At 36.2% G+C, this 24417-nt stretch overlaps 1 protein-coding gene and 1 long non-coding RNA gene across 20 annotated transcripts in view; both read left to right on the forward strand.

Moving 5' to 3' along the window:
* Positions 1-24417, forward strand: part of MBNL1 (muscleblind like splicing regulator 1) — a 207223-nt gene that overhangs the window by 59797 nt on the left and 123009 nt on the right. Inside the window, exon 1 of one of the 19 annotated variants that reach the window (XM_086674543.1) lies at positions 17454-18159. The exons of the other annotated variants lie outside the window; for them this stretch is intronic. Within the exon in view, the coding sequence (XP_086530669.1) occupies positions 18130-18159 (30 nt within the window). The 5' untranslated portion in view covers positions 17454-18129. Of the gene's footprint in view, positions 1-17453; positions 18160-24417 lie in introns of those variants that run through there. 19 annotated transcript variants of the gene reach the window in all.
* Positions 18166-24049, forward strand: LOC147577233 (uncharacterized). Its single transcript, XR_015240060.1, has 2 exons — positions 18166-20227; positions 20261-24049. It is a non-coding gene; the product is annotated as an uncharacterized LOC147577233 (long non-coding RNA).

Genomic DNA, 24417 nt, shown 5'->3' on the forward strand with positions numbered 1-24417 from the left:
ATTTATGCTATCACAAAAATATGTTTTCACCATGTGATCAACTCAAAATGACTATTGCTTACTGAATTATTCTTTTTTAAAAGTCCATTCATTTTTCAGATGTTGGAGGAAGGGCTATATAACCTTTATATTTACTGTCTATTTTCTGAAAATCTAGCATTTTTTTTTTTACCTTTGAAAACTTTAGTCACTTGTTTGCTTATCAAATTACGCAGTTTTGTTTAAGATAATTAAGGATTCATTTCACTATTATACACGTTTGTGTATACAGGTAGCACAGCCAATCAGATTTGTTGTAGACACATCAGGGGTCAGATTCCACTGCAGAGCAGCATGGAATCAAGGATCCTGAGTGAACACATTTAAAGAGCCTCTAACGACCTAGCAGAATAATTGAATTCAGCTATTAGGAGATATACAAATACGTAAACATCCAGGTAAATGAGCAACTAGAAAATTTAGAGCCAGTAAGGCAAATCAAGTGTCTAGTTGGTCACACAGGGACAGGGTGGCATAACTGGACATTATAAAGTGGTCCTGAAGGTTTTTATAGTTATATTTTAGGAGGTCCTCCATCGTGAGCACAGTGTATTTTCAGCGTGCCAACTGCCTGTGTTGCTGCTGCTCTAAGTTCCTGGCATAGTCTTTTCATCATATCTTTTAAACTGGCTTACTTGATAATCCTGCCAAAGTGATTTTTGCGAAGTTCAGACAAATTTCAGATATTTGCAAATTTTGAATCAAAACTTTGATTTAGTAGGCTCCTAATTGGTGTAACTTTTACCAAGCGTTTTGTTGTTGTTACTGTTTGTTGTTCTGTTAATGGCATCTCCCACGTGATATGAAAACTTGGATGGGTGATTATGTATACATGTAACTCTATAGGTACATATTCAGTGTGTCTTTCAGTGACAGGTTGACACAGGACTATCTTGTTTCCCCTTATAACTTAGGAGATGAACTAACTATAAGGCATAACGTGTGAAGCCATGCGTATCATGTACGAGTTCAAATTATATTCCCCGAGCAGAATCTTCACAGCTTTGTAAAGAATACCCTGTGAATGCACGGTGATAAGCATCTTTTTTTAAATGAAATTCTCAATAGCTATAGCTGCTTTGATAGTGCTTACAATTTTATTCACTTACCTATTTATATTCTTATAGTTAGAATTTTTTTTTAGAAAAACATTTTTTAAATGAGTTAAGATTTTTAAACTTGGACAAATTTCAAGTCATGTTTTGAGTCATGCTATTTTAAGGCACTAATTCTAAAACTAGTTATTTTTTTCCTTTCATAAGATTTTGGTACGCTGCTTCTATTTTTCTTTTGCTCGTTAAACCTTCCTTCAGTTCCTAGGTGTGACAAACAATTAAAACCTAAAGCAATGTGGCACTTAGAATTGAGTTCAATCTTTGATTGTAATTTAGATTTCTGAACTAATGTAGAATTTTGAGTCTCCACAAATAGCCTCAAAACAATTCCATGTATAAGGCTGTGATGGACTTAAAACAGTCCATGTGGCATGGGCAAATCTTCCATCCAGGATGTGCGTGACGTACTCACAGTTCACGCGAGAGGTGAGAAATAGAATGTTTCTCAGTTCCAGCACAGACACCTAGGGACCTCGTTTGGGAAGCTTATCCTGTCATTTTCCTTGCCAAGGATAAGTAGAGGATTTCAGCTATCAGCATCACTAATCTGTTACCTTTCATGCTGAGCAATGTATCTGCCTTCCCACAGTCCTAGACAAAGTTTATTTTCTTACAAAGACATAGCATTGAGGAAATTTTGAGTTTTTTTTTTTAACTTTGGCAAACACACATTCCATGCTTTTAGATAAGGGACCAATTTTCTATGTTAACAGGCCAAAAATTTTAAGTCAGTGGAAGTGGATTAACTAAAGAGATGGTTTTTGATTTAGCACTAATGATAGTTGTTAATATGCAGAAACTTTGGTAAAAGCAACTAAAAGCAAAGGCTCCTTAGAATTACTTAGCTGTTTGAAAGTATAATCAATTATTAGAATAGTGATTTCCTTGTGAATTGCACTATAAACGAGTAATTCTGGTGAGGATATCTTATTCTAATAGTCATTTATTTTTTTTAAGTTTTTTTTTTTTTTAACGTTTATTTATTTTTGGGACAGAGAGAGACAGAGCATGAACGGGGGAGGGGCAGAGAGAGAGGGAGACACAGAATCGGAAACAGGCTCCAGACTCTGAGCCATCAGCCCAGAGCCTGACGCGGGGCTGGAACTCCCGGACCGCGAGATCGTGACCAGGCTGAAGTCAGACGCTTAACCGACTGAGCCACCCAGGCGCCCCACTAATAGTCATTTATAATAAACAACTACAGAGTTTTCATCTAATATATATTTCTCATGCAAATAACCTGAAATGCACATCACCTACAGCATGATTCATTCTCTTTTGGCACATGTTGAAAGATTATCACTTTGAAGTAAAGTCTGATTTGTTGTTTGAGATAAAACCTTCTATATTATAAGAACTTGGGTTTTGAAAAATACTGATAGTTACAAGTCCTCCTGGATTATAATTTGATCTAAAGGCTGTCTCTTGGATACCTTTGGGCCTTGGCAGTCTCTGGCTTTTATTCTCCTTGTGTTATCTCTGGTTCTTTCCAGCTTCCTAATGGTCCAGCTTCAGAACTGTTGGGTCTGATCCTTCTTTATATTTCTCTATGGAGTTATGGAGAAGTTACTTGGATATTTTGTCTTTAAGGAATTGTGTCCAGCATTGAGTAATAGAGGCACCTTTCCCTCCCCGGCGTGTGACATAAACAGATAAAGGGTTTATTTTTTAGTCGGTTGTGCAAGTCTATGTGATGACTCCCCAGTCACTAGAACTGGGGTGTCTTCACCCTTAAGTTGTGAGGAGCACATGGGTTCCAACCTTAGGATTATTTCAAAATTATAAGATGTCCAACACAGTACCAGCCATCATATCTTCATTCCAGGAAGCAGAAAGAGGTGAGGGCAAAGGAAACCACAGCTTAGCCTCCCTAGGTTTCTTTGCACAGTGGCCCTCAAGCTTCTCCCAGTGACTTATTCTTGTCTCTCAGTGGCTGATTTTGGTAGCAAGGATAGCTGGGAGCTATAGTCGGAGTTTTTTTGTTTTTTTTTTTTATTAAAATTTTAAATTTTAATTGCAGTACAGGTAACATACCGTGTTACATTGGTTTCAGGTGTATAATATGGTGATTCAACAATTCTATATGCTCATCATAATAACTGTACTCTTCATCTCCTTTACCTATTTTACCTGTCCCCTCACCCTTCCCCCATCGGGTAGCCATCAGTTTGTTCTCTATAGTTAAGAGTCTGTTTCTTGGTTGCCCCTCCTCTCTTTTTTTCTTCCTTTGCTCCTTTGTGGGAACTATAGTCTTTTACTATTGTCCTGATTAAAATTGTGCCTCTGGGTGGATAAGGTAGAAGGGGAGAATGGACGTTCAGGAGGGCAGTCCCTGGGATGGAAGAGTTACAGAATTTTTTTTTTTCCAGAAAAAATCTGGAATCAAGTAACTCACACTGAAAAATACCTAGGTATGGGGGGTGGGGTGCTGAGGGGAGGCCACCTCTGAAGAGAAACTTATATATTCATATATTGGCAAACCTATCATCAGTCTACTGTCCTGGGTAACCAGAGTTGTCTCCCCCCCCCCCCACCTTTGAAGTCATGCTATTTTTAGTCAATAAAACCTGGCATATCACACATAGATTGATTTTTACTTACATAGAAAAAGAAAATTATTTTTTATTTTTGCTTTGCCAAGACATATTTTTATATATTGTTATTTATAACTGAACCATAACAGGAATGCATATCATAAGAACAGGTCTCAAGTGATTTTATTTGACAGAAGAATCTGTAGTTACTCTAATATCTAATTCTGCTTCTTCCACAAATATATTTTATTTTTACTTCCTCTATGAAATTAAATGAAGTAATATTGAAAATTACTATATGCTGGTCAGTGTTTTCAGTGCTTTTTATCTTTTCATAGTATTTAGTCCTCACAGAAAACTCTTTTGAGACAGTTACTAATATTCCTACGATTTTACATGTGACCACACTAAGGTACAGAGAAGTTAGGTGATGTGCACAAGGTCACTCAGCTAGTAAAATGTGAACTCCAAGCATGGTAACCTGATTTCACAGCCTGTACTTTTGACCACTTTCCTGTAAAACTTTGCTTCTTGATTTACATATCCGTATCCCTAAGGATCCAACAAAGGAGTGCATAAGAATAAAAATTAATGTTTAAGGCAGATTTACAATATATACCCTAAAATGGCAAATACTAAAAAATAATTATATTTTAGGTCAAAAAACAGATCAATGAGTGAGTATAAGATAGCACAAGATAGCAGATGCCCCCACCTTTCAAATATTACATGTTCCAAATACGTGGTGATATAGGAAAAAGGTTTTAAATTAATCATCTTAAATAAGTCGTCATTGTAGAAACTATATAGCCATCGCCCAGTGTATACAAAAAATTTTAAAAAAAGCCATATTCCAAGTTTTCATTGTTTAGAAAGCATTTCCCCATAGAAGCAATGCGGTTAAGTGATCAGGCCAGCCCTGGGAAGCCAGGTAACCCAGAGGATGCTCCAGTTATAGTCCAGTGCAAAGAATAGCCTGGAAAATACGGTTATTAAGAAAACCCAGGAAGCTCCACAGAAGCATTATGAGGGCCATCTTATCAGACATCATAAGTACTACCAGTATCAAAGACTTCAGCTGCCTTGTCAAACTGTTTGAATGGGAAAGATACATTTCACGTTTCAGTTTGGTGCTCCAGAAATTCGCTTGGGCCTCATGCAGGAGAGATGGTTTTCCCCAAACTCCTGGGACACTTTCTGCAAGGCAGTGCAGGAGGCTCCCCAGCTCCATATTTGGGCTGCTCCTGTTCCCCAGGACTGGCTTTCAGCAGGGCAGTGGCTCACAATCAATAGGGACTAAAGATGGTGTGGGATGCGGAACTATAGTCCAAAGTTTATTCGGGGTGGGAAGACTTCTTTGTCAGTGTCTTCCAACTAGTCCTCCCCCCCCCCCTGCCCCCTGCCCACTCTAAAAGCTCAACTTGTTTTCTTTTCAGATGCCCAGCTTGTTGGTTGTGAGTCTGGTCCACTGTGGAACTTAATGTTAGTGACCAGCTACTTCCCTTTCTCTTTCTTTCCTGAAATTTTGTAAACGGTAGCCGTTGTTTTGATACTGTTGCTTTATAATGACCAGTAGCATTGGTGGATCGCGAAAATATCAAAACTAAAAAAAAATACATGTATTATATTTTGTTTTCTAGCTGTTTTATCACAGAGTATAGTGAAAGGATCAGCAATAAAGACCCAGATATGAGAAGAAAGGCATATAGCAGGTCTGGGGACGAGTATTTGAAACACTTCTGTGTCAGACTTTGGGAGAGATGTGAAAAAGTCCTTAAGGGGCTAATTGCTAACAAGGAAACCAGTATGTTAGTGATGATGGAATTTGGAGGGGGAACTTCTCCACAGCAATTGGAGGGTCTGTGAAAAAGGAACTAAGGGGAGGGAGACAGAAATGTCTCTGGTGATTTATCTTTCCTTTTACCCCTCCCTTCCCTCTCACAACTACTAACCCTCAGACCTCAAGTGGGAAGAGATGAATAGAAGAATCTCCATTAAGAGCGTTCCCCCAGCCATGGGCTACCAAACTGGGACTGCTGTTCCTGGATCATCATTGGCCAGTTGGGAACCACCTGTATTTTAGCCCCACATTACTTAAAAAAAATTTTTTTTTAGTGTTTATTTGTTTTAGAGAGAGAGGGCTGGGGAGGGGCAGAGAGAGAGGGAGACACAGAATCCAAAGCAGGCTCCAGGCTCTGAGCTGTCAGCACAGAGCCCGACGCGGGACTCGAACTCATGAGCTGCGAGATCATGACCTGAGCTGAAGTCAGACGCTTCACTGGCAGGGCCACCCAGGTGCCCCAACCATATTTGCATTTTAATTTCTGTTTGTGTTAGTTTGAGATTCACTGTTTGTTGAGACCCAGTACTCTGTTTTCTTAAGACCCCACGGGACTCCAGGTGCCTTAAGTTAGAATTTCTTTTTTTTTTTTTTAGACTCTAACATTATTGAAGTAATGCTGATGGTTTTTTTTATTTTACTTATTTTTATTTTCTGTTTATTTTTAAATTTTATTTAAGTCCAAGTTAGTTAACATATAGTGTAGTAATGGTTTCAGGAGTAGAATTTAGTGATTCATCACTTAAAACCCTATAACATCCAGTGCTTACCCCAACAAGTGCCCTCCTTATTACCATCACCCTTTTAGCCCACCCCTCACCCACCTCCTTTCCAGCAGCCCTTAGTTAAGTTAGAATTGATCTCTCTGCATAAAATTCAGGCTTGTTGTGTAAGGCTTCTGGGTTTCAGAATCACTTATACTTATGTCCAGGCTGTTCTCAAATAAGGCAAGAAGCATCTGCTGTTAATAGTTGACAGTAAATTACACAAAGTAAAACATGGAAAATTAAAGTTAGAAAAGCTGGGGAGCTTTTCTATCATTTTCAATTTTCTGCACAAGCACGGACATAATCAGTGTTTAGGATCTGCTTGTGACGGATAAATTACATCTGTAATTCATTCTTTTCCATGTTACTGCATTCAGACGATAATTTGCTTTCAGATATCTTTGCTCATCTAATATTCTAAAATCGTTCATAGACTGAAAATAAGTCTAGTTACATCTCCCAATCCCATGAAGCTTTTAAAACTAAAGAGTGTTGGCTTACCAAATGGGCCAAATTAAAAAAAAAAGGGGGGGGGAGGGGTTGAGAAAACATAGCCAAATTTATCGTGCCAGAAATAAGATTCCACTTTGGTAGATGACATTGCTTTTCATAAAACAATTCTCCTTTTCTCCTTTAAGGGAGACAACACAGAAATGAACCATGAAGAAAGAAGTAACTAAAGAATTCATTATTTATATAAAGAATCCTGTTGAGAAAGATCTGTATTCTGAATGAACTGTCTTTCTTCACATTATCTCATATCTCTTCATGGTTAAGTGGAAACTCATGAAATCTAAATCTAGCTATGAAAAAAGATTATCATCCTGATTTTATTTGTTGAACTTTTCTTTGCTATTGTGAACTTTTACTGCAAGACATTGCCTTCCATGATCACAGCAGAGTAGTAAATTGAAAACAAATGTCCACATAAGAGAATCCAGTATATTTAAACACACACACACACACACACACACACACAGGTCAGCTTACATTCAGATGAACTAACGAGTCATTGCCTACACTGAAGAAGAGTCATCTACATTGAGGTTTTTGCCTGGTGGAGTTTATTTAGGTAGCTCCCACAAAGTGTTTAAACTACAATTAACGTATAGTAGCTTAACATGTAACGTACGATGGATTAAGTATGTGTAGTGAGAAATGCAAAATTGTTATTTTAAAAAATCTTTCTGAGCTACTCTTGGCTTCTGTATTTTTCACTAAGGATAAATAATGCTGGAGGAGAAATGTTTTTTCAGAAACATATTTTTATACTGAAAGTTTACGAATTTAAAGAAATTGCAGACCAAAGTTTTTGCCACTTCTGCATATCAACCAAAGGAAAACAATCCATTCTTCCTCCTCATTTCGTCATTTATAGCCTGCTATGTAGCAGACATTATGACGGGCAATCCTGCTGCATGGGTGAATGACTCATAAGCCCCCCCTGCCTTTTTGGGTGTTGATGGCTTTTGAGCTTCAGAGAAGTACAATGAAGATTAAAATTATCATAGAATAATAAAACATTCTTTTAATTCTTCTGTTCTTTAAAATTTCCCAGTAGACCACAGATTTGCCCATGTAAAACATACGTAGACAGTAAATGTCTTCATGTGTGTCTGAGGAGGTTTGTTAAGAAACACATTGGAAACTCTTACATAGTCTGCGTAGGAAGAGCAGATAAGTTTCAACTATGGTTATGTGTGTGCAAGAGGAACCGTGTGTTTGTATTAAGCAGAATGGGTTTACCACTGATTTTTACATGGATCCATCATCAGGATCTATCATTTACCAAGATCAACTAGAGTCAGATTGATTTTTAGGGAACACATACAGACATGGTTAATTTTACTTCCTGATTTGATCATTATGTATTGATTCGATAACATGCGGAGACCTCAGAATGATTAAATAATCTGTCCAGAGTTGCACAGTCTGGAAGCAGTTGAGCTGGGATTCCGCACAGGTAGCCTGTCTTCAGAGGCTGAGCTTTCAGCCTTCACTCTAACTTGAACTTGTTTATGCTGGCAGTAGTATGAAGCACGGCACCGTGATCTCATGTGTATGAAATACAGCGTTTGTTATTTGTGAGTCCACATGTTAGAGTGATAGACATAATTGGGCAAGTATTTGTTGAGTCACTGTAATTGCTTGCATTTAAGACACCTCTGTTTTTTAAATCATGATCACTCACACTTTTTCGTAATTCAGAAAGCCATCCCTGAATAATCACTAATAATATTTTTTCACCTAAGATGGGAAATTTGTATTAGAATTTTAACTAGAAGTCTGATAATATAGAGAACATAAGCCTTAGATCAGGTAGAATTTTGTAAGCCCTGCCAGACTGATACCAGAATAATAGGATGCTTTGGGAAAAAACAAATGAGAATTTCAGGATTCTAAGACAAAGCTTGTAAGGTTTTCATTTCATAACTGTCCTTTCTCTTTGCATAAAATAGAATATGCTTTCTTATTTAAAATAATAGTATAAGTCATAGTTTTCTAATATATGAGACATTGTTTTGTGAGAGGCTGAGATTTCATTCCTAAGAGTTTTACTGTGCATTTATGATAATATTGGAAACATGCAAAAAATACGCTTAAAAGCCTTCATGAGTCTTTATAAGTTATGCTCTATAAAATTAAAATCTAGAGGAAACCATTCACCTGCGTCTTCTGCAATGGGTTGTGTTGTAATGTCTATATGTTTGATGTGTCACTTAAGGTATTTATAATAACTTTTTTTAAAAAAATAATATTTTGAAAATTAGCTAGGAATGAAATTTTAGTAGTCCCTTTTAGTTTTTTGTATATTTACCTGATACCTGCCATGTTAATATGGCTGAACTATTTAGATCCAATGAGAGGAAGTGTTTTCATATGAATACCTTAATTATTTTTAGTTTTTTTAATGTTTATTTATTTTGAGAGAGAGCACAAGCGAGGGAGGGGTAGAGAGAGGGAGACACAGAATATGAAGCAGGCTCCAGACTGAGCTGTCAGCACAGAGCCTGATGCGGGGCTTGAACCCATGAACTGTGAGATCATGACCTGAGCTGAAGTTGGATGCTTGTGCCACCCAGGCGCCCCTGTATACCTTAATTGTAAAATATTTCACAGTATTCTTTTTAAGATTTTTGCATTCTGTGTAATTGAAATAAAAATGACTTTGTGAATATTAGGACCACTGATTGCATTTTGTTTGTGATATGGCAGAAAGCATGCTTGCTCTCAGGAAAACATGGATTTAAGAATGTAAAATGCCTGGGCTTACTGGGCATTTAGTATATAACAGTTTAAATTGTAATCCTGGACTATTAATAGATGTATGTATCTTTCTTTTTAATGTTTATTTATTTTTGAGACAGAGAGAGACAGAGATGAGCAGGGGAGGGGCAGAGAGAGAGGGAGACACAGAATCTGAAGCAGGCTCCAGGCTCTGAGCTGTCGGCACAGAGCCTGACGCGGGGCTCGGACCCATGAACCGTGAGATCATGACCTGACCCGAAGTCGGATGCTTAACCAACTGAGCCACCCAGGTGCCCCTAAGAGATGCATCTCAAATATTAGTGTTCATTACATTGTTTAAAAGGCTCTGTGGGAAATACATATCCTCACAGAGCAGTTCAATTGGATGAATGATAGCATGGAGAAAAGAAAGAAGACACCTTTCTTTTTTTAAGTTTATTTATTTTGAGAGAGAGAGAAGGTGCAAGTGGGGGAGTGTCAGAGGGAAAAAAGAGAGCTAGAATCCTAAGCAGGCTGTGGCCTGTCAGGAGCCCCGAGATCTTGACTGGAGCAGAACTTAGAAGCTAAACTGACTGAACCATCTAGGCGCCCACAAAAAGACAACCTTTAACATCAATGGCTAGTGTTATAAGGATCTTTTCCTTAGAGAAACTCCAGGCCTTTGGGCTGTTCTCTTGAATGTATGAATTTAGTCAGACAGCCAATTAGAAAGATTTTTGACAAAATTGTCTTTGATATATAAATTCAAACTTGGCGTAAAAGTCAAACTTATTTTGTGTCTAGAACAAAATTGATCACAGGAGAAAGCAGTATTTTTTGTCCTTTGATTTTATTTCTCTAGGCGTTTTCTTCATGAATTGACTTTAGTGTTGGCTTGATTGATTGTTTGATTGGTGTTTTCTGAATGTCTAGATTGGCCTCTGTGTTCTTTTCCTTGGGGTGAAATTTATAATGAATATTACTTTATAGCAAATAAATACTTGTGCCAGCAATAATGAGAATATGGCCATTGGTGGTTTTCACTTAGTCCCAACGTTACGTTGGAATTTGAATCAAAGTGGGATCTTTGGAATAATTGTAAAAGCTGTACACAAAAACATTTATGGCAAAGAGTAAGAGCTGGTTAAGTGCTCAGAGTGTGAATTCAGCTGGATCTGGGTTTGGTTTCACCAGTTACTTCCTACTGACTTTGTGTCAGTCATTTTGCGCCTCCTCTGTAAAATGAGGCTAAGAATACCTGCTTTGAAGGTTCGTGTGGATTCAGTGAGATTGGTTATATAATGCAGGTCACTTCATGCAGTGTCTCGCTCTGTGTAAATTCTCTATAAGTGGTAGCAGCTAGTGTTGTTCTGATCTCGGTGCTGAAATTCAGTCTACGTTACCTTCCCCCCCTATTAAGAGGAACTGTGCCTCTGGTCAGAATAAAATGTCACCCATTTTGCATATTGTACCAAAGGTATCTATCCATTATTTGATAAAAAAAATTAAAAATCAGTGTTTATCTTGATGTATAAATGTGCATTATCACATACTAGGTTTTTCACTTACCTGTTATCAAGAGAAAATACCCCTTAACCTCTCAACATGTGTATCACTTGACATTGAACTCAGTGGGGTAATATTAGTAAAATACAGTGTTTGTATCATTGTCTGTGCATATAAACCCATTTCTAAATGCAGTTATCCATGAATGAAAAAGTGGTTGTAACCAGCTGTTCCAAATTTAATTTCATTTAAAACTAATGCCTCTTTAGCTCTATGCTGGTCTAAAATAAATAATTCACATTTGATATTTCAGACACTATATTATTTATGTAAATTTCTTCTTAAAAGACTCACCTAAGACTTTTTTTCAAAAATAAAATTGATGTTTATTCAATAACGTACCAGCACAGAGTAGCAGATTAAATAATAAAGCCCCATTTTTTTCATGATTTTCACTATCCCTACTTTATTCTTTCTATGCCCATATAGAGTTGCTTACTTGGTAAAATATCTACCACTTACTTCCTCAAAGGTGTAAAGAAGTAGCCAAGTCCATGATGTTCTAGTTACCACATCCTCATTTTCCCCCTTTCACTGCGACTCAGAATTGATAGGGATCCAAATCAAGCTCTGTAAAATGGTCTCTTTCTCTGTAAGGTTTTAAAGGTGCTGGCCTAATTCACAAGCTTGGGACTTTTGACTTTGGTTTGAAATAGGAGAGTGTACACTTTTTGCAGGAAGAAGAGAAAAACCCAGCCTCCTGATTTTACTGGTTCTTCAGGAATAATATAGCCTATTAGTTTCCTACAAGCTAGCTTCAGCTTTTCCTTTGCAGTAGTGTGTGCATTTTTATTATATATAATTCCGAATATGAATTGTGCATTTACAGTTTGATTTACTAAGCCGTGCCACTGCCTTCTTGTTAAGGATATCGGTTATTACCCATTCTATTCTGTGCATTGATTTAGTACGTGGCAATGAGTTAGTTGTATTACTTGATGTTGAAAAAGGATCAAATACATGTTCAAAGGAGATGCTTCCAGTCTATTTGAGTTGGCTATTTAGGCTTTTAACATGTGAAACAATCAGGAAAAAGTACAGAAGGGCAGGAAAATAAAATTTGTTTTCAGCATTTTAGAAGATGCCAAAAATTATACACTGAGGCCTTCCTGGAATTAAATGGTCATCTAATATTTAGTGAGCAGATGTGTAAAACCTGGGGTTTTCTTTTAAAAATTAAGGGTGGGGTAGCACTCTCAGATGTTCAAGTTTTATTGATAAAAATTTACTTCTCTTTAAGAATGGTTTCATGAAGAAACTACATATTATTGAATATAAGTAGAAGTAATAAGTAGGATGTATGCCTGTCTGGGGTACTTACATTTTGGGAGGATTGTGAAGAGAGAAAGTTAAGTGAAATAATCAAGCTAGGAACCAATGAGTTTTTTTGTTTGTTTTTTTTTTTTTTTTGGAATCAAATGAGTTTTTTTAATCTACTGTTTCATGTTTCACAGTTAAAAATATTTTTCGGTGTATATAACAGCATGTAAGATAAGGCTGATATTTACTTAGTTTCTTTAACATAAATCGTTTGACTTTTCTAAACTTTAGACAGCCCACACTTAATGTAAAAAAAATTAACCCTCAGAATGAGATCATAGTACCATGGTTCTCTGATGAATGTTACCTTTTGTTTTAGCAGCTCAGTTGGCTCTAATCCATGGAAAAGTTTTTATTTCCCATCAGCTTCCAAGGTAGGAGCCAAACCAAAGTTAAAGAAACATTTTCCAGCAGACAAGTCTCTACAGATAATACCAACAGTCGAAGAGCATGCACTTGTGCGTTCTCTCTCTGTCTCTGTCTCTCTCTTTTTCTCTCTTTCTTTTACAGAAATATTAGGTCAGGAAACAATACTGAGATACTGAAAATGAAAGTGACTTTCGTGTCAATAAAGGTGCTCCTTATTAATCCTTCCTAGTCGCATTATGACCTCAAAGTTTGTTTGCTTACATTTTCAGAATATATTTACTTCAGAACGATTGAAGAAGGACCACTCTGTCCCTATGTTAATATCTTCCAGGGCTTTTGATCTACAACCTTTTCTTACCTCTGGTTTATTTGGCTAGCATTTGATTTTTGAAGAATGAGGAAACATAAACAATTATGATTTTTTTTTTAAAATGCCTATTAAAATACCGGCCTCAAAAGACCTGCAAGTTCACAACTTGTTAACAGTAGAAATGTGAAAAGCTCAGCATTGAATGTAGAGAGTGTATAGAAGATGGTGCCAGTTGGACCACTTACCCTTCAAATACCTATAGACCCAAACCTTTCCCCTGCCTAGTGATCGACCATACTAACAGTAGGATCCCCTTAATTGCATGTGAGTCAACAGCTTACGTGGCATGCCCACTGTGTGCCAAACAGCATCTCGGGTACTTTTCCAGGCTTCCGGCACAAAGCAAAAAAGACTTGGAAAAGTATATTCCCCCTTCCTCACCTCCTCCCCCCACCACTCGCGCTACCACCTAGACTTACTCAGTTGAAATCTCTAAACCAAGAAACAGAGCCAGATATATTTTTACATAGCTCTATGTTCCTGGTTAACAAACACTCTTTTAACGTTGCTGAGAGATTCAGGGAACGTCATAGTTTTGCCATGACTTCTCAATCTACATAGAAGATGTGTGGTTTTTTTCCGAAGGATAGAACCATCTGGAAACCTTTGCATGCTCCAGACTCTCTCACACACAGCTGGCTTTTACTTTCTGATTTGCACCATAGATAAATTTTAAAACAAGATTGGTAAAAACAAAATAATCCCACCTACTTAGTAATTTCTTATTCATAGTTAGAAAATGGAGTCACTTCATTTCATTAATGTCCCCATTAGGTTTCAGATTCAAGAATAGTTTTTCTCTCTAAATGACATTCCCTATGATCTCTGTTCCCTAAAAAAAATGCTATTTGATGTATGTTGATTACAATTAGCAGGTTTCCATATGTTGTGTATTTTTCATGTTGCTATGTCTTTTATAATAGCCACTTGGTTAAAAAAAAAAAAAGTGTTACTTTTAAGCCTTGTAATGTTTGTCCACAAATGTGGAGTTTCAGTGATCACATGGTTGACTTCATAACCTTTTTTGGTACAGAATTTCGTATTTCTTACGTATTTTATTTATTACCTGCAAATAACTCCAAACAGAGTAATCTCCAAATAACTCTTATGTGTTCTCTTTGAATTTCTGATTGATAATTATTTATAGCACTGAAGTTAAAAGTGATGATAGTCTGTTATCACTTAGGGACCTTCTTTTGTTCATTTGACCTTTTACCTTTGAGTAAAATGGATTTAAATGTCTGAAACTTTTCTTGCATAAGTGGTAGTCCTCAGACATAGCAAATATGTTCTGCGTGGATATAGTTTTTCAAATTAACAATGCATGAAAATGGTACTAAGACCCCAAATGCTGTAGCTTTGGAACTTCATACATAAATTGCATGTGTTGTTGTAGGAAATGGAAAATGGATGGTCAGCCTTAGCCTGTAGTATATTTTGACAGCATGAATGAGTCAAGCAAGCAATTTTCCAGACTGTTTAATAGTACAAAGGAAAGGGCTTCTGAGGAAGTTATTCTTATGACTGGCTGAAAATATTTTTCTGAGTAACTGTTCTAGAGAAAAACAGGTCATCGTTGGAAGGAAAATGAAATCTCAAGTTATCAACATTCTGAAAGTGATTTGATCACTAAAATGTGTTTCTCTTATGACAAAACTCCTTAAAAGGATACTGCTTCATACATTTCCAATTATTTAATGAATAATATCTTGAAAGTCAACAAGAAATTATGCGACATCATTATACATTTTAGCTCAACCATCGTGGCAGAACATTGGCCATTCTATTTCTTGAACGGTTGGTTTTTTTATTCTAGTAGCACAAATAACACCGCATCATCATAAACTTAAAGATCAAATGTTTTAGGTTAATAAAATTACTGCATATTTATTCCACCATGTGGTTTTAAACTATATTTGAATGAAAATAGGGCTTGATCTATGGAAAATCACTCTTCTAGGTGGTTTGAAAAGATGCATTGTCCAACAGCAAGTCTTCACCCGGTGACAGGGTTCAGTGTGAGCTTGAATGGATTCCAACCACGGGGTTTATCATTACTGCATAGATCTTTGAAAGGACAGGCTGCAAATCTGGTCTCTAAGCCATGACTAGCTCTTATGTCAATTTGAAGAATAGAAATAAAATCAATACAGATTAAAAAAATAAAAGACACTCTGCAGTCATTCACAGACTGCAGCCAGCTTTCAAATTATAATATCCTGGCTAGTTAAGTACCCTTGATTATTGTGATTTTTCAATACGAGGTTAATGTTTAAAATTTGGCATTTAACCTACTAATCTCATTTTTATGTGTACTGTTAGAAGTGTTTCTAGTATTTTTGAAGTCACTTGAAAGAAAATCGAGATTTAGCCTTAGTTCCACGTAGAGTAAGTTTTGACCAGAGAAACTATGTGAAGGAAAATCACTCTGTAGTCAAGACTCCACTGCAAGTGAAGCTTTATAAAAAATTTAAGAATGAAAACCTCAGCTGCTAGGTTTTTCCATGGAAAACCTGACTATTTTTGTTGCCTAGCAATTTAAGATTTTTTTTTCATTTTAAAGGATTGTTTATGTAATAATGTTCAAGGGTTTTGCTTGATATTTAGAGGTAAGTTGTTTTTTCTTTGTCATTTTCGCTATTGAACTCCAGTGATGCCTAGATTCTTAGGATTGCAGTTAGAAGAGTCTTTAGAAACAATGTCATACAATTCTTTTTTTTTTTTTTTTTTTTACTGATTTGGAAACTGAGGAGCCATCAGTGAGGTTAGGGCTCAATTATAGTCATAAAGATCCTAAGATCATCAGGAACCTTTAAGTATGACTAGTCAATAGGTCATAGCAAAAACTGGAATATCTTGTCTTCCATTTCTCACAAATGGCTTTACTGACACACCTGATTGATGAAAACTGCTATTCAGGTCAGGTCACTGCTTTTTACTGCTATTAAGGTGGATAACTTTCTTGACTATTCTGATGCCTTGATGACTGGTGTCATTAAAGGTTTACCGTGTTTGCTGTTTAATAGCAGGATCTTCAAAAAAAAAAGTATGTATGTATATACCCAAGTTTGTTCTAAAACTAATAAAAGGATATACAGGACACGGTTTAAAATTATAGTAACATATATAATACTCTATGTTTTAAATTCTACAATAGCCAGTGGATTCTTCCGGATGCTTTTTGTTTGTTTGCTAACCTCTTGCATCTGTACCCAGCCTGTGGTTGCAGTTGACAGGTGAATTTAATTCTTCCTCTGTGCTCTTACTTCTAAGAGGCTCTCATTGTACAGTAATTATCAAAAGAGACATACTCTATGAAAGGACTAACTCTTCTTCTCTACTTTTCCCTAGCATTCTATGTATCATAGAATGAATCACATTGTACCTGATTTTACAGTTCATTTGTTGATGTTTCTTTTTTTCCCCACTAGCTTTTAAGCTCTTTAAGCATGGGAAGCTTTATTAATCACCTCTGTATGTATGGTGTTCTGTATAGCCTTGGCATTTATTAAGGGTTTCATGAATTGAAAGCAATGTTTCTTCCTGACCATGACCAATAATTTTGAGCAGACTTTATGTGCTTTTAAATTCAACTTTAGAGAATTTTTTTTCTTGGAATGGGACATTTGTTGGATAGCAACATATACACTGTTTCTGTAAGGAATCCTTCATTTATGGTGGGACTCAAACAGTTGAGTTGCTCTGGCATTATAGTGGATTGTTTGTATTCTCTTGTAAATTTCTGAAACAGGCCTTTATTTGCCCTCATGCCATGTTTTGTATGTTATCTTGTACATGCAGAACATAGGGAACTGCTCAGGCTTCCTGAAACATGGCTGTATATACAGCCCATGTCCCTAATGGAGAATGATAATTGGTTGGTGCAGTGGCACAATACAGTTATTTTTCTAACAATATTAGCTCTCTGTTAGTAAAGTGCTTTGTTAGGAAAGTGTCAAGTTTATGTAGAATATTTACCCTTCAAAAGTTGCACAGGGGAAGTGGTATTACCAGGATAGCAACATTATCAGTCTTTTCTTTCTTTCTTTTTCTTTTTCTTTTCTTTCTTTCTTTTCTTTCTTTCTTTCTTTCTTTCTTTCTTTCTTTCTTTCTTTCTTTCCTTTCTTTCTCTTTCTTTCTTTCTTTTCCTTCCTTCCTTCCTTCCTTCCTTCCTTCCTTCCTTCCTTCCTTCCTTCCTTCCTTTTTCTTTCTCTTTCCTTCCTTCCTTCCTTCCTTCCTTCCTTCCTTCCTTCCTTCCTTCCTTTTTTTTTTTTTTAACTCTATTGAGAATACTGAGAGGAATCTTGGTTAGTGTTCGTGCTTATTGTGAGAGGAATATCCTGGGAACCAGACTGCAACTGTAGCAACTATAATAGTTGTTATATTATGGAACTAATAGTAGCAAAGATTTTTGTAGGGAGATCTCTATATCTCTGTTGCACTTAAATTTCGACACTAATTTTAGAAGAAAAAAAAAAGTTCTGTCTTCCGAGTGCTGAAAACTTTACAGTGTTGTAGATTTTCAACCTGAAGCAGAAAAGACCGTCTGCTTCTGAAAAGTATCAATGCCTACGCCCTGCCTCTATGTTAACCTGCTCATTACTTTTCCCCTCCAGTAGTTATTTTAGGAGCTGTATGATATAAGCTGTTTTAGAAAGAAATGAAAAGTTCTAGAGGGTCAAAAATGATTTGGATTATGTGTTGATACCAATAGTCCTAGCAATTAAATGTTTGAGAAGAAACCTATATTTATCCACTGCGAAGAGGGTCATCAGGGGGGATTAAAAATTTAGTACTTTAGGCTCATTAAGGGTTAGAGTGGAGTAATTATGTAGCTGTTAACAAATGCTTCAATCTCCACTTGAACATTAAGATATATTACTCCTTGAGACTTATTGGCCCTCTTCAAGGAGCTTCGCAATTTTGTAAATGTCATCTACTTTGAGAATAAATTCTGCTGATCCATTATTTTAGATTTGGCATGCTTTTCTGCAGAGGGTTTTCAGAAAAGGTAAGGTCTTGAAAATAATCTTAAAGAGATACGGGCTGTATAGAGTTTCTCCCCTTGGCATGAAGCAGTACTTACTGTCTGGAACAGGGAGCCTCTTCATACGTTGCTCAAAAGAGAGGAATTTAGAGAAGACCTTCGTGCAGCATTTATTTTGTTTGCTGATGATTATGAGGCTAGTCTGATTTTCTAATCTTGCAAGTTGGGAAACAATTAAAATGTTCCGGAAATAGCAAATTGAGCCCAGTAAGCCTTTCTTCATCGTGCAAATTGCAAGGAGTAGTACATCAGTAACTGCGCATCTATTTTTTCAGGTTAGGCTTCCTATTTGTATAGCTAGTCAGTAACATGTTAACTTCAAAACATGTTAATTTCAAAATGTTATTTTTCAGATCCACTTAGAAACTAACTGGAAGAGATAGTGATATTTGTTTTCTCTTGACTTTTTTGTTTTGCTTTGTTGTTTGTTTGTTTAATCTGGGCAGATCACTTTTCACCTAAGGCAGTCTTTTAATCACTAACCCAAAGCCTAGTCACTCATATGCTTCTAATAAGTTGGGTAATATTACTATTATATAGAAATATGAAAACTCATACATTAGTTACAAGGTTATTTTACGGCGTGAAAATGCAGTGACCGTAGACGCACATTAGAATTCTACCATACTCCTGGCATAGACCATTGTAGTTAGTTTTAACTGCTGTGTTCCCTGTCTGGAAGCTTTTAAAAAGCAGAGGTTGTGCCTTGGTCATCTATGAATCTTTGGTGCCTGCCCATAGGTCTAACATGTGGTAGACTTCCAATAAATATTATATTGCTTTACTATTATGAAAATGGAACAAAATGTGGAATACCAGTTGAAATCTTAGCTCCTAATTTATGCCATAACCTTCTTAACCTTACTTCCAAACTTTACAAAGAAACTATTAAACTAATTAACAGATGTTACAGTTATAAATTAGACCATACATTTCATCACAAGTTGACACAGTCACCTCTTTAAAAGTCCTCTTTCATTCAAGGAAATGAAAATTAGCATTGTGTACAGAACACTAGAATTGTTTTACTTGGATTTTCACTTCTCAACTAATGGTGATATCAAAAAGATAAAAATACACATCTGGACTCTCATCTAAGTCTGATAACTCGACTGGAAAAAATGTCAGTTTAGTTAAGTAACAATATTGGTTGGTTGAGATATTTTATGTACTAGAAAACAGTGTTGTTGATTGATTTTTTCATTTTTGAATATGTATTCTGTGAATTTTTCTCCCCTATGGCACTAGACTGAAAAAGTGGTATTTTTCTGCCATTGGTAAGCATTATGAGTAAAAAAATCAATAGTTAAATTGACCCAATAAAAGATGTCTGGGACTTACTGTTGAGACAAGATCATCAGAAGACAAAGTATACAGACTCTAACAAGGCTCAGAAGCATCTTTTGCATTTGTTTTGCATATGTATTAAATAGCATCCAGGTGCTAATGAATTGCATTTTTTTTTCTTTGGAGTCTGTTTAAGCCAGGATTCTGTTAACTAATGGATAGGCTGCAGGTTCCTTAGAGCCAGAGTCAGTAACAGGTCAGCAACAGACTTCCCACATGCCCAAAATGGAGGCATCTGGTTTAAGGTTGCTAGACCTCTAAAGAAATTTGTATATAATTTGGCTTTTTTTGCTTTGCTGATCACTAGTTGCTTCTCCTCAGCACTATATTTGCATTCTATGTGAAAAATAGATTTAATATTTCATTAATATTTTATCTAGATATATTGATTTATCAGACACTGTTGTTAAATGGTAAAGGGACTTCATAAGGAGATAGGATCAATATGGTAATATTAATAATTCTAACTCTCTTTTATGCACATATAAAATTCATCTAACTATGCTTATTCATTCCATGCTATTGTTAAATGAGTAACTCAAAGGAATTTTTTTAAAGCAATGGTGTAAATATACACATATTAATCATTTGAACTCCATTTTATATACATATATCTGCATATTCTTTAATTTTTTTAATGTTTATGTTTGTGTGTGTGTGTGTGTGTGTGTGTGTGTGTGTGTGTGTGTGAGACCGAGAGAGAGAGAGAGAGAGAGAGAGAGAGAGAGAGAGCGCGCGCGAGCGCACAAGCGGGGAGGGGCAGCAGAATCCAAAGCAGGCTCCAGGCTCTGAGCTGTCAACACAGAGCCCGATGCTGGACTTGAACTCATGAACCACGAGATCATGACCTCAGCCAAAGTCAGATGCTGAACCAACTGAGCCTCCCAGGCAACCCTGCATATTCTTTAAATATAAATAAGACATACATATATATAAATCCAGTTTTATTATTGGCTTTTTTTTCTCTCCTTCCTTCTGATCAGTATCATTCAACACCTTGTATATGGCAGGAAGTCTATAAAACACAGGGAACGCAAAAGTAATCTCCCTTTTTTTAGTTGCAATGTCTGTTGCTGACCCACATCAAGTAATTTCCTTCAACTATATTTTCATTTTTAACTTTTCCAGTTTGAAATAAATCCTCTTATGTGTTACCTGAGGGAGGAATAGTTTAGCAGGAAATCACTTACTAATCACAGTTCATTAATCACATAGAAAGAATACTTTTTTAAATGTCAACTCTTCACTCACAGAAAACGTATGTTTCCTTGTGGAATCTCAATGAATTACTGTTTGCCCTCATTGCCTTTCATACGTTATATTGTATTCCTTAGGTGTTCATGAATTGCACATACAAATTGGCTATTACTCAAGTACAGAGTCTTGTAATCAGAGATAGCGGGTGTACCTTTTCTTTGACTTTCCTGTTATCTTCTTGACCATATAATCAGGATGTTATTTCTCTATCTGAATAGCTTATTGAAGGCTATGGCCAGTGGTATGCTGGAGCTGGCTCACATAAGACTTCTTTCCAACTCCAGGTTAAGTGATGTCATGTTGGCATCTTGAAATTGGCCATGGTAGGAGTATTTACACCATGGAAATTGACAACTCAGGGTCCTTCCTTCTCCAGAGAGCCACTTAGACACTTAGCACCACCCACTGTTTTAGTGTCATCTCTTCTTCTTTAAATCATTTGACCATGTAGAATTTTATTTCCAAATATTTTTCCCCACATTTTTTGCGACGCTCAGAACATTTCTCAGCATACCACTTGCTAACTGAGTGAGCAAGTTACTTAGGCCTTCCGTGTCCCACTGTCCTGATGTCTATGTTAGGGATAATAATAGTACCTACCTCGGGATTGATGTGAGGTTGAATGAGAAATACATTTATCTCAGTATATTAGCAAAATGCCTGATGCACAGGCACTCCATGATATGAGCACTCCAATAATACTACCTGAACTTGTCTCTCTGTACCTTAACTAATAGATATTTATTGATCCCATACTTAATACTTAGCATTTTGTTGAGTCCACTGGGTTATTGATTGAGGCCCAATGCCTGTAACAGTGAGTATTGATGATAGTGCCCTATTGCAAAACACTTCCTCTTTTGCTATTCCAACCTAATGTCTTTTGTCCTTTCTGTCTTTCGGCTTAGAATTTTTTTCCTCCCCTAAAATAGTTTTGTGTACTTTTTCCATATAACCGTATCCTCACCCCAGCCCTGGCCATGTTATTGTCCTGTCTCCTTGTGTCTGTGGTATGCCCCATTCATCTCTGTCTGTCTTCGGCACAAGAATTGTAATTATGTACCTCTCTCCCTCTCTCAATTTGAGCACATGGCTTGTGACTTACCACTTTGTGTTCTTACCATTTAGTGAAATACTGGATATGTAGTACACCAACTAGAAACACATGTTCACTTATTGTTGACTGAAGAAATAAGACGGACTTTGCTCATAAAGACCTTATTACTTGGTTGAAGAGGTAATACATATACATGGGGAATGAAGGTGAACAAGAAAGCATTTTAACGATGGTATCTATGTTTTTAGGTTTTTTAAGTTTATAATTTATTTTCCGATATAGATGATTTTTGTAAGTAGGTTTAAGTCAGTTGTGTTTCTGTTACAGATATAGATATTTATGTTCACAGATATAAATGAATTGTTAGGTCAGCCAGATCAGATGGTTAGAAGCAAAGTCTAGCTTGTCAAGTAGGTTTTGTGACTTTGGTTCAAAAATATAATACGAAGTTCACTTATTCTTCCAGGTAGTAACTGTCTGTCTTTTGTTTTCTGTTTGTGGTGTGGTTTTGTTTTGTTTTAGTTTTGTTTTGTTTAGCTTTTAAAAATTATTATGGCAATTTTCAAACATATACAAAAATTAGAGAAAATATTGTAGCAACCTCTATGTATGTATGAATCAGCATTTTGTATGCATGTATCCATATGTGCATCAGTCAACATTTTGCCCTTTTGTTTTGTTTCTTACCTCTCACATACCTTTTATCCCTGATGTATTTTAAAACAAATTCGGACATCCTATTAGTTTACCTATAAATTCTTTAGTATGCATCTGTCTGTGACAGATTAGAACTTCTTTTACATATCATGCTGTTTCCAAATCTATCAAAACTGACAATACTGTCATTGTATTACTTAGGACCCACGTTATGTTTAATTTCCCCCTGTTGTCAGAGCAAGATCTATTTTTACAGGTGGAGTGATCAGATGAGCATCTAAACAAGATTTACACATTCCATTTGGAAGTGAGGTCTTTGGACATTCTTTTAGTCTGTGATAGTTTCTGCTCCTTTTTTCTTCCCATGCCTTTATCTGTTGAAGACTTTAGTCACTCTCCTGAAGAAGATTTGAGATTCTGAATGTAGCTAGTTGTTTCCCTGTGTATTGTTGACCATGTTCTTCCATCTCCCTGGTTTTCTGGAGACTGGAAATTAAAGCTATCATTGAGTTGAGTTGTAATGCTATTTATTATTTGGTGTGAATACCTCCTGGATGGTGCTGTGTACTTTCAATTGCATCTCACCAAAGGGGCATAATTTCTGTTGTACTCACATTTAATGATGCTAAAATCTGTCGATAAGTTCAGGCCAGCCTAGGCCAATCCTATAAAGTTCTTTATCAGACTTGGATTAGTGTTTCATCTCATTGTTCATTATTGCATAGCTTCATGATTTCTTTTAGGGATTGCCAAATGACCTTTCATTCTATCATTCCTGCTGCATTCATTACCTGTAATTTTTCTATAGAGAACTTTTTTTAGTAACTAATTGGCACCTTCGTCATACAGTTTATATTAGAAAGGTGGAGAAAAATGCATGAGTTTTATTTATCTATTCCAGAATATAATTTCTTAATGCATGACCCAAATATAGTTATAGATACATTCAAAGTATTCTAACAAATTTTGATAAAATTTCCCTTGGGGATATTCTTTGAGTTATTTCTCTTAATCCTCTTTTGTTGATTATTACATTTTGAGAATATTCCTTCCCTTGTGGTGACAGGAAGTCTCTTCTCCTTCCTTTTGTGTTTACCATAATATACCTCTATATGATTGAATTTATCCACTTAGAAGATACTTATTGAGCATGTGTTTTTGGGGGGAAGACAGGTAAGCACTGTGCGAGTCGCTGGGCATATGGACACAAACCCTGCCTTTTTCATAGAGTTATATAGTTTGGATTTATTTTCTATGAAGACAAATATGTATATGAATCTGGTTTTGGTTACTATAATATTTTGATGTCCTATATTATAAATATGAACCAAGAATGCTTTAACTGACTTTAGAGTTCCTGGGCGTAGAGTCCAAAATAGGGATAATAAAGAGGTTTAAAGTTAAGTTGTTGGTGCTGACCCAAAGAAAAATGACATGTCTCCATATAGGGCATTGTATGCGACAAGGCAGGAAATTTTAATTCTTGTTATTTGAAAAAGTAAGAAGAGGGAATGATGGGGATTCCCCCCCGAAAAACTGAAAGTAAATGGGAAGCTCTTCTGCTATTTTAACTTAAGCAAATGTACTTGAACTTTATTTGACTTTTATTTCCAGAAAGTGAAGGTGACATTTTAGGGATGTATTTATCTCCTGTAATTAAAGTCTGTTTTGTCAGATTTTTAAAGATGTTTTTGGGTTTTCGAGAATGTACAATTCTTAAGACCCTTGTGAACATTTTCTTGTGTGAGTAGCCAGTGTAAACAGGAGTAGTAAGGTACTGCTCTCTCTATGGGATCCTATGACTATGAGGTCATATAATATTGGATTCACCAAAAAGTGGATTATGTAAATCTGAGGTTATGATTAATATTTTGTTAGGCATGCCATATTAGCTTATAAACTTT

The sequence above is a fragment of the Puma concolor genome, chromosome C2 (assembly GCF_028749965.1).
Source record: "Puma concolor isolate L17-30 chromosome C2, mPumCon1.1.hap2, whole genome shotgun sequence".
In the NCBI taxonomy this organism is placed as follows: domain Eukaryota; kingdom Metazoa; phylum Chordata; class Mammalia; order Carnivora; family Felidae; genus Puma; species Puma concolor.